General features: G+C 37.7%; 1 protein-coding gene across 1 annotated transcript; it reads right to left on the reverse strand.

Moving 5' to 3' along the window:
- Positions 1 to 1,267: 1,267 nt before the first annotated feature.
- LOC117072240 (40S ribosomal protein S25-like) lies at positions 1,268 to 6,566 on the reverse strand. The gene is made up of 2 exons (XM_033192141.1): positions 6,420 to 6,566; positions 1,268 to 1,748 (listed from the first exon to the last, which is right to left on the reverse strand). Exons 1-2 carry the CDS (start codon positions 6,564 to 6,566, stop codon positions 1,314 to 1,316), a joined length of 582 nt encoding a protein of 193 aa, XP_033048032.1. The 3' UTR covers positions 1,268 to 1,313.
- Positions 6,567 to 11,943: the final 5,377 nt, after the last annotated feature.

Genomic DNA, 11,943 nt, shown 5'->3' on the forward strand with positions numbered 1-11,943 from the left:
ATTTATTTATTTTTTTTTTTTTTGAGACGGAGTCTCGCTCTGTCACCCAGGCTGCAGTGCAGTGGCCAGATCTCAGCTCACTGCAAGCTCTGCCTCCCGGGTTTACGCCGTTCTCCTGCCTCAGCCTCCCGAGTAACTGGGACTACAGGCGCCCGCCACCACGCCCGGCTAGTTTTTTGTATTTTTTTTAGTAGAGACGGGGTTTCACCATGTTAGCCAGGATGGTCTTGATCTCCTGACCTCGTGATCCGCCTGTCTCGGCCTCCCAAAGTGCTGGGATTACAGGCTTGAGCCACCGCGCCCGGCCTATGAACTTTTATTTATATGAAAAATAATAATGTATGCAATTATCTTCACTAAGTTTTCAAGTATTTCTTATGTCACTTTGACAAAGTTTTAATATTTTAGAACTTTTTCGATTTTAACTACATTTTCATGCATATTATCTTATCATTTAAACAGCTGAGGGATGTACACTGATGTCCTTTTGTTCTTTCTGAATGTTGGTCAGTGTTTGCCAGTGGAGAATGCTCTTAATATCTGAAAAGATATTTGTTTCACATTCTTCATGGAGGACATTTTTTATGTATATAGATGTACTAAATTGACAGTTATTTGCTTTCAGCACTTTAAATTTCATTTACCTTTATACTTGTAATATTTCTGTTAAAAAGGAAGTAGAAATTCTGATCACTACTCATTTGAAGATAATTCTTTTTGTTTTTGACATCTTCTGCTTGCTTTGAGGACTTTCCTAACTGTCTTTGGTTATCAAAAGTTTTACTTTGACGAATTGTGAATAATTAAAAAATGTATATTGCTTGAATCTTCAGCTCTCTCCGTTTCAAATTCCATGTTTCTTAACATGCTTATTCTATGTTTCTTACTTCCTCTTCTTAATTTTCCATTCTTTTTAATCCTTGTGAGTTTTTCTGAATATTTTTGTGATCTGTTTTCCAGTTTACTAATTCTTCTTCCAGCTTTGTTCCACCTGCTATAAACCTGTCCATTAAATTCTTAATTTCATTTCATTTTCATAGCTTCCAGTTATCTACCAAAACTCTTAAAATTTTCCCTGTCTCTTTGTACATAGGAAGCATGCTCATATTAAAGCCTTTATTGACAATCCCTATACCCAGAGTCCCTTGTGGTTTTGTTTAATTTGGTGTTTCTGCAGGGTGTGTTGATGTTCCCCTTATACTTTATTATTTTTTATTTTTAGATGAGATTGTATTTTGTTGTTGTTGTTGTTGTTTGTTTGTTTTGCTTTAATAAAGTTTTATTTTTCCAAATGTACAGTTGGTTGGACCTATTCATGCATCTTCACCAGCAGCTGGAGCATCTCCGCCCTTGGTATTTCTGGTGTAAATTTCTTGAGCTCTGTGCTTTGAAACCAGTTTGATAAGTCCTTTACTAAGGAGCTCCTGAAGGGCTGCCCTGGCCAGCAAGCCTTGAATCTTCAGTCTCTCAGAGACCACAGTAGGGGTTCTAAGTTTATAGATGGGAACTTTCTTACAGAGTTTGTCGTAGGTAGCTTTGTCAAACAAGACTAAGTTATTGAGCTTGTCCCAAACTTTGCCTTTGGGCCACTTCTTCTTTTTGGCCTTGCCCCCGGATTTGTTCACCGGGTCTTTGTCTTTCTTGGCCGACTTTCCGGAGTCCTTCTTCTTCTTGTCGTCCTTCTTCTTCTTGTCGTCCTTGGGCGGCAGTGCGAAGCTCGGAGAGCAGCAGCCGACACCACAGGCTTGCTAAGATGTCGGACAAAAAGGACGAGATTGTATTTGTAAAACAGGTTTCATATATGTTAAACTAGCATAAAAAACATTTTCCTGCAAGCACTCAGTAACAATAATACTCATCATCAACTCAATCTTATTTTAGCAACTGGAATACAGTAGTTCCCCCATCAACACAGAGTATGTCTTAAGACCCCCCAGCAGATGCCTGCAACTGTAGAGAGTACAGAACTCAATATATACTTTAGCTTTTTCTATACATACGTATCTATGACCAGGTGTGATTGAAAATTGGCATCAGAGGAGGTTAACAACAATAACTAACTGAAGAATCATAATCATATACTCTAATAAGAGTTATGTGAATGTGGTCTCTCTCTCTCCCTCTCTCTGTTTCTCTCTAAATATGTATTGTACTGTGCTCTCCGTTTTATTTTGGTAATTATATGAGATAATAAAATGCCTGTGTGATGTGAATAAGTGGGGTGAATGTTGCATGTACTGTGATGTGGCATTAAGCTACTATTGACCTTCATAGGCTATGTCAGAAGCAGGATAATCTGCTTAGGGAGATCCCAGATCATCAAGCTGTGATGATGTGGATGGCTGGATGTCAGATACAGATGATGTCAATGAAGAATGGGTAGGTAGCACACACAGCACAGACACACTGGACAAAGGATGATTCACGTGTAGGGCTGGACAGAGCAGCATGAGACTTTATTACGCTATACAAAATGGTGCACAATTTAAAACATATGAATTGTGTACAGCTGGAATTTTCCATGCGATATATATATATTGAGACTGAGTCTCGCTCTGTCGCCCAGGCTGGAGTGCAGTGGTACGATCTCGGCTCACTGAAACCTGCGCCTCCCAGGTTCAAGCTATTCTCCTGCCTCAGGCTCCTGAGTAGCTGGGATTGCAGGTGCATGCTACCATACCCGGATAAATTTAGTATTTTTAGAAGAGACGGGGTTTCACCGTGTTGGCCAGGATGGTCTCAACCTCCTGATCCACTGGCCTCGGCCTCCCAAAGTGCTGGCATTACAGGCGTGAGCCACAGCACCTGGCCCCATGCGATATTTTTAAACCAAGTTTGGCTACGGGTAACACACTACTGAAAGCAAAGCTGTGCATAAAAGGGGATTCTGGTGATAGAAAGCTGAGCTGTGGTTCCTAAAGGAGTGACTTGGCCTCTTCTTCTCAGCTCTCTCTCAGGATTTGGCAACTGTTTCTACATACTGGTCATATAATTGTTAATTACCCTGTTAGCTATTTAATGTCTTTAAAAATGATTTTAAAATTTTCTGGCTTTTAAGTTGCTCTCTTTGAGAAGTTTGGTCTAAATAAACTGAACTAGGCTGTCACCAACAAAAGATGTGATTTTCCCATGGTAATCTTTCTCGGTTGACATACTCTTACATACGTATTTATATGCCATCAGACTAACATATTCTCCATTTAAAATCTACTTGTTTTGTTTGTTTGTATTGTTTTTAATCCAGACATGTAACTTTACTTTTTTTATCTGATCATTTGTCTACCTCATTTATGAGGTTAACATTAGTCTTATGTCAAACACAGCCAATGATGGCACACAAAAAGAAAACTGCAGTACACCAGCCCTTATAAATACAGATGAAAAATCCTCAGTAAATACTAGCAAACCACATTTAGTAGCACATTAGAAGGAACATTCACCAGATGAAAGTGGGATTTGTCCCTTGTATTCAAAGAAGATTCCACACACTTCAATCAATCAATATGGTATAACACATTAACAAGATGAAAAAATACACAATCACTTCAATAGATGAAGAGAAAGCATCTGCAAAGCTTAGCATCTGTAAATGAATAAAACTCCCAAAAAATAGGCATAGACGGAAACTATCTCAACATAATAAAAGTCACACGTGAAAATCTCACAGCTATCATCACAATCAATGGAAAAAACTAAACAATACTGAAGTTTTTCTGCTAAGATATGGTAGTCAAAGATGCTTGTACGCTGTTGGTGAAAAAATGTCAACTGGTACAGTCATTATAGAAAACAGTGTGGAGATTCCTCAAAAAACTAAAAATATAACTATTTTATGATCTAGAAATCTCCCTTCTGGGTATATATCTTAAGGGAATGAAATGAGGATCTCAAACAGATGTCTTCACTCCCATCATTTCAGCATTCTTCACAATAGCTAAATAAGGAAATAACAAATATCCCTTGACAGATTTTAAAAATGTGATTGTGTGTGTATGTGTGTGTGTGTGTGTGTGTGCACACTGGAATGTTATTTAGTCTTAGAAAAAGACATTCATAACATGGAAGAACCTGGAGGACATTATGCTAAGTGAAATAACTTTATTAAGAAAACATGAGCTAAGGACCTGAGTAGACGATTCTATAAAGAAGACATACAGATGGCTCACAGGTATAGAAAAAGGTGCTTGACTTTGTAATCACCACACAAAACAAAATAAACTTTATTTTTTTCCTTTGCTTTTACTTTGAAATAGAAGTAAACCCTATCAACTGATGAGAAGATCAAAGAGATGAGAAGATCAATAAGAAACAGAAGCATTAAGCTACCTCTGAAACTAATAAACTACCTAAAGTAGAATTGGAGGATAATGGCTATTGGCAAGAACCAGGAACATATGAGACTTTGGGAAGCTGAAGCTGGACCACACAGAACACTTATGTGGACTCACGCATACGTGGAATATGGGATATTCGGACGTTCTTGTCAGTGATGCCTTGAGCTGCTCCTTTGAAGTACTTACTACACTCAGAATTATACACTCAATGTATAGCACCTGCTCTACTGTGAACTTAATGAGGGCAGAACTGTGTCTCATCCAGCACCCCATCCTAGGCACAGTGCATTGTCTTCCAGGGAGTTAGCAGTTCTCTCTTCACTTACATTACATTTATGTTCAGTAAATCAATCAGTAATCTATAATCTCACACAAGTTTACTGTCTATAAACACTGCAATACAAATATGTGCTTACATATATTTTTAGGGGGGCACCTTAAGTCTTCGGCCATATCAACTTCAGAGACTTTTCAGGTAGAACTTCTTCAATATTTAACAAAAAAATGCAAATAACTTAGATATGCTCTATATTATTTTTTGAGAGAGTCACATGCAGCCACAAGAGGAGAAACAAAATAGACTGAGGGAAAAAACAAAGTTTATTATGCTGACAGGTCCTGGGAACAGCAGGCACAGCACCATGCGGTTCCTCACAGGAAAGGCACAGGTGTGGTCAGCAGCTGAAAGACAGGACAAGAAGGCTTAGGTCAGGGCCTCATTGGGTTTCCATGGGAAAGCGAAGGCAAGGAGGCGGAAGAGTTTAGAAATGGCTAGTCTGAGTAATTGTGGCAGGCTTTGGATTATAGAGGGGATTAATGATTGCCTGATACCTGATCTTGGGATGACTAAAGCAGAGGAATGTTGCTCCCTGGGGTGTAAGGGCCAGAGAGAGGAGGGAGGGCTGGTGATTGTTTAGTTTACATATCAAAGGCTTCCAGTTCCAAGAGAGTCAGTCTCTCCCCAGCCAGAAAAATTTGTTTAAAGATGTCAAAACATCATAATCTACAGAAAAAATTCATACCATTCACAACACAATAAACTATCTGAATTGTGACGTTCTATCCTCATGACCTCACTTTAAGAAAACTACCAAAATTCACACTCTTGAGATGGTGCATCTCTGACGAAAATTTCTATTAGAGCAAAGCAAATTTAACCAGAACCTTCAATGCCTTGGTCATTCTTGGTGATACAGATTTTATTTTTCATGTCAGCATCAATAACTTAACTATGTTAGAAACTGTGATTGATTAAAGTGTAACTAATATGTAAAATATATTCTTAAATTAGACATTATTCCCATTTTCCATGAGATAAATGTTATAAGAACAGAACAATGAGATGAAAAGAGACAAACGTTAATGACATTGAAGGGCATCTCATTGGCTCCTGTGTTTCTGTTGCGCGTGGATCTCTACCTTTACGGATAAATTATCTTCTGAGAGTGATTATAGAAAGCCATTGTGACCTAAATAGATAAATTTGAGTATCTGAAAGAACTTGGTTTCCTAAAGATTTAGGAAATTGATAAGTGGAGCTCATCTGAATCTGAGGTTTGGGGAAGGATGAATCAGCAAGAAAGATAAATGACTCTGAGAAGCATGGCTAGAGAAAGATCCAGGGATCAGTGGGGAATGCGACTGCAACATATGAACAGGCCCACACTGAGTAAGGTGATGCTTCAGGACTATGATTCATACGAACTGGGCATTACTTGTGCCTCGAGACTTCCTGTTCCTCTAATTCACAGAATTGTGCAGGTAAGTGGGTTTCAAACACACAGTACTGCAGTCTCCTCTGAGGCAGGAAAAAGGCAGAATACCTGAGCTCTTCCTCATATGGGAGGAGTTATTGTTTGGCCTTTTGTTTTCTTAGCTCTAGTGTTCTTATCAAGCAATGTTTTTAATGAAAATAGTTAGGAAATAGAAAAAAAAAAACTACAAAATAAATCAATGGTACTATCACAGCAGGCCACAGATAATCATGTTAAATGTGTTGCTGTTGAAAAAGTTTAACAATCAAAGCAAGTAAAATTAAAACCAGTGTTTTCCAAACTTCCAGGTCACAAACAGGTCACAAGTTACACAAAGGGCTCCCGTGGACACTCCTGGTCCAGAACAGCAGAAGGCACCTTGGGCTGAGGGCACCTGCAAGGCAGGATTGTGTGTGTCTGCACCGGAACCTACACTGCACAGGCGCTGCATAAGGCCCAGGACCTGAGAAACAACCATCCTTTAAAGAAAGGACAATTCCCCAAATGATGGAGTGTAGATTTCCATCACACATGCAGCACGGGTGTTAAAACTGGGTTCTAGAAAAATTCATTTTTACTTTTCACACATATATCTCTGGATAGAGAATTTACTCACAACAAATGTTAAGATACTCTTTCTGTCTTACTATAGACATTTCCTCCTGGTTCTTTCTCAATTCTAAAATTTTTAATTAGTGCATTTTGATGTACGTCACTTTATCCTCATGTGGTAGGAAAATTTTTTCCTTTTTGTTTTCTGACTTTGGCATTGCCTATGACATGTTTTTGAGACACTGAGTGGTATAGGAATCTTATCCCTAAACAATGTGTGTGGAAAAGAAAGCTCATTCTAGAGTGAGCCATGTTGAAGGTATTCCATTTCATTACAATCTGTACCTTCAGGGGACTCTCAGTGAAACAGAAAAGCATGAAAACAATAAGTTAAGAACAAGAATTTATATATATATAAATGCTAACTAGAGCTTCCTGCAGGTGCTTTGGGGATGCCCACAAGCAATATTTTCCAGGCCATTGGGGTCTTCAGGTTTGTCTACCCACCCGTGGCTGGCAGTCAATGGTGAAAATAAATCACAAAACTGTTCATCACATCTCAAATCAAATATTTTCTCACAGGAATGCCGAATATTTGAACAATTAAATCAAATTGTGAAGATAGTGATCTAAGGTAAGGGTCAGCAAACTTTTTCTTAAATGTCGCAATAGTAAAGGGTTTTGACTTTGTGATCATGTATGGCCTCTGTTATATACTCACATATATGTCCACACACTTAACAACTCTTTAAAAATGTAAACTCCATTCTTAGCTCATGGGTCTAAAAATTAATCAAGCCAAGGTTGATAGTCTACTGACTCCTAGTCTAAGATGTAGAGGAAAGTTTGCAACTCACAAAAAATGTTATCAACTCCCCAAGTCCCATGGGCCTTGATGCATACATCAGGAGCGGGTGCATCAACACTGCCTCTTGGGTGGCAGTGGATGCAGTTGATGAGGAACACTTGGTAGTGCTACAATAATAGTATAAAGAAAAAGGGCTTGATTATTCCAGGTAAGGTAGGGAAAAGCATCACGTGGAAATTGATGTGTTGGAATGACATATTTTGAGTATTACTTTATACAATCTAAAATAATCACAAAAAAAGTGTAGAGACACATAGAGTTAGCTAGAGATAGAGATGCAGATAGTGGAGATGACTGCTCAGTGAAGTTAAGGTGTACAGTGTGAAGTTGTTTTCACAGCTGATCTCAGCTTCCATGGGCCTTTCAATATCTGTGCTTCTAACCAGTCTTAATAAGTCTAATATTTAAAGTGTTTTCTTCATACAAAGTCCCCTCAAGTAAATCTGCAGTTTGTAAGCAGCAAAAACAATGGCCAATTCTAAACTTGTAAGAAACTTTACTTTGCTGGACTTACTAAAGAGAAAGTATGTTGTTATCTAAAATGGTACCTTCCTAAGAGATTTTCAGAAAAATGTTTGCTATATGTCATCTTTTTCCACATGTAATAATTTTAGAATTTATACATCCAAATAAAATGTTTCCTCATTGATTGTATACTGATTCTGGAAGGGTAGATATTCAGCCACTGCAAATCAAAGCCAGGAAACATGTTTAAAGGTATCGACAGTTTGAAAGAAGACCTAGTTTGAAAGCAGGAAGAAGTGATTATGGAAATATGCTTGTGAGGGGATAGACCCGTCTCCTGGTAAGTGCTGGGTCTTTGGAGTATAGTATTAATACATTTTTTTATATTGTATATGTTCTATATGAATATACCTTATAAGTGGTATATTCAGTGATAACTCAGTGATAACATACAAATGACATAAATGAGCTCTCTTATCATTTGATATAACAATTTTATCAGTGTTTTATCAAGTGGGAAGAGAGCTCATTTATTAGAGACTCTGTAATCCAGACAACTAGCTGATACAGGTAACAGTGAAGTCAACATTGAGACATGCTTCCAGTCATTCACTTACTTTGCATTTACTGAGCTTCAATTTCGGTCAGACTGAAGGTGCATGATGAGATTCCAAGGAAAGATATAATGAAAACAAGTCTGATGTAATTTTTAAAAATGTGATTTGTGGCTTTTTCCAATGCAGGAAATGACCTTTCCCTAAATACTCTGTAGTGTGACTTCAAAATTTCTATTCCCTGATTTCAATACAATACAATATGTAAACAATAAAATTTCTATTTGAACCCTAACATCTTATTTAAATGTTTATGTGTAGATCCAAAATGTTACTGTATGGGTTTCTACATCTATGAGACAGTTACTTAACCCCATTCTTGTCATCCAGCAATAGGTGTAATAGTCAAACTACTACACAGACTTATTCACAGATTAAAGGTGTACAGGTGGTGTAAATAGTATATGGCCCACAGCAAACACTCAAGAAATGTTGGCTATTTATGTTAGAATTATTATTCTAATTAAAAAATTCCATATCTTGATAAAAACTAGGGCAGGGTAGAGTAAGAATTATTTTATAGTTATGAATGTATCTCTGTATTCAGATCAGCTCTTTTCAAAGCATGAAGAAAACTGAAGAAGAGAAGTAATATAATTTGGCAGTGACATTATATTTTTGAAGCTGCTATAATGGTACATATGCTCTACCATTTCATTACCATTCTATGAACAGTAAGAAACAGTTTCTGGCCAGGCGCGGTGGCTCAAGCCTGTAATCCCAGCACTTTGGGAGGCCGAGATGGGCGGATCACGAGGTCAGGAGATCGAGACCATCCTGGCTAATACGGTGAAACCCCGTCTCTACTAAAAAATACAAAAAACTAGCCGGGCGATGAGGCTGGCGCCTGTAGTCCCAGCTACTCGGGAGGCTGAGACAGGAGAATGGCGTGAACCCGGGAGGCGGAGCTTGCAGTGAGCTGAGAGCCGGCCACTGCACTCCAGCCTGGGTGACAGAGCAAGACTCCGTCTCAAAAAAAAAAAAAAAAAAAAAAAAAAGAAACAGTTTCTAATGTATAAAATTACTCATTCTAAAACATACTTAACCTTTAAAATATATCTCTTAGATAACTGATCATTCCTGCTTTGTTGCTGAAAACTCACTACTCTTAAAGGGCAATAGGGTCTTTTATTTAAATATATATGTGTGTGTGTGTGTGTGTGTGTGTGTGTGTGTGTGTGTATAAATTGGAAGGTGATTGTTTCTCCTAACTTATGTGATTTTGTTGTTAGGAAATATGTATTTCCTCCAAGGCTCTTCCAGGATGTGTCAAAGTACAGGAGCATTTTACTAAGATACAAGACAATTTAATATAAAAACCTTACTTGTATTTTGAATAAAGCCAATATATTGGCTTTGTCCCATGCTGTTAATTAGTTTGGTTTCTAATGAATTGAGACCCAAGGTAAAGGCATATGAAGAAACTCCTTATTCTTTATTTTTCTGATTTTCTTTTTTTATTTAAATTCTCGTAAGTGGAACATTCCATAGTTAGAAACTATTTAATCTCAATATATACACATACATTATTTTTGACAAAACCCATGGAAGATAACAGTTCTGCTGTATCAAAAAAAAAAAAAAACCATTACTATCAATGTAAATTTTACTTCTTAAAATGCAGTTTACTTACATAATATCAAATGAAAATTACTTTTTAAATAAAAAACATCTAAAGCTTTATGATAATCCTTTGGAGGAGAAAATAAGTGGGTATTCAGGAATTACTCTGTACATTAGGAATAAGAGAGCCATTGGGTTCATATAGGTATTTAAGGACCATACAATTATTCATTCATGTAGACCATATTTCTTTAGTGCTTACTACACACTTGAAGCTGCCTGGGTATTGTTGTAGATACGAACACATATCACTTCTGCTCTAATGAACTTTGCATTTTAATAGGAAAACAGACACCGAATAAGAATTAATTTGTGTGTAGTTTCAGGATGGAGAGGTTTGTGTTGTCAGTATAGTATAAGACAGCAGGGCCTAAATAAATCAGTGTGCTCCATGGAGGTCTGGCACGGTGGAAGTTAGCTAGGCACACGAGGGTGCAGAGTGGGTTCCGAATGGATAGAAGAGCATGTGTGAAGGACTTGAAGCAAGGGAGAGCAGTCAAAGAACTGGAAATTGCACGATGGCTAAAGGAGATCACGATGGATGGGGGTACGTCTATGGAAATGAATGCAGTTTGTGCCTAAGGTCCCAGGTAAATGATAGCACCTCCATTATCTCCCAAAACAGCCACCATTTGATATTAAACTCTGTGGTCACTATATTTATTAGGGATATGACCTAGGGAAGTGAAAGTCTTTGTAGATTTCATAGAAGCATATATATATGTATATATATGTGGAAGCATTTATATATATATAAATGCTTTTTGTGAGTTTGGTCCTTGGTGTATTTTCCAACCCTCCTTTCTCTAAAGTAGCACTGTCCAATAGAAGCAAGTTATAAATGTATTTTAAATGTTCTAGTAGCCACGTTAAAACAGTAAAAGAAAACCAAATCGTTAAATTTAACTTAAATAATACATTTCATTTAATCCAAGATGTTCAAAGTATTATCATTTTAACATATAACTGATTTTGTCATTTGTCTTGAAATGTGTTATTTACTTTACATTTGCCACAACTATTATTTTGAGCTGGTCACATTGTAGGTGCTCAATGACCTCATGGAGCTAGTAGCTGTCATATTGGACAGTGCAGTATCTCATATCCCTTTTTTGCACCCTTGGTTGAACTGTGGCATTACTATAATATTTTCCACTTGGACCTATTAATTAGCCCACATTTTTTGCTTTAGCAGTGAAGTTTTGGAGGTTGAAAAGTAATCTGTTTCTAATTATTCACCAACGGGGTAGCAACAAATGATCAAATTCTTTCCAGTGACATCAATGTCCACATTTTTTTCAATGTCAAGAAAAGAGATTTCTCTTCATTTACTTTTATGAATCTCATGGGCAGAGTCACACAGATAATGCCAGGATATTAATCAAAGATACAACTTGGGACCTGGCGTGATGGTTCACACTTGTAATCCCAGCACTTCAGGAGGCCGAGATGGGCACATCACTTGAGGCCAGGAGTTGAGACCAGCCTGGTCAACGTGACAGAATCTCATCTCTACTGAAAATACAAAAAAACAGCCTTTCATTGTAGTGCATGCCTGTAGTCCCAACTACTCTGGAGGCTGAGGCAGGAGAATTGCTTGAACCCAGGAGGCAGATGTTGCAGTGAGCCAAGATCATGCCACTGCACTCTAGCCTGGGTGACAGAGGTAGACCCTGTCTCAAAACTCAAACAAAAAAGATACAACATAGTGAACAGAAGCAAGTGTAATACAA

This window comes from Trachypithecus francoisi, unplaced genomic scaffold (assembly GCF_009764315.1).
Source record: "Trachypithecus francoisi isolate TF-2019V2 unplaced genomic scaffold, Tfra_2.0 Lachesis_group4, whole genome shotgun sequence".
NCBI lineage: Eukaryota > Metazoa > Chordata > Mammalia > Primates > Cercopithecidae > Trachypithecus > Trachypithecus francoisi.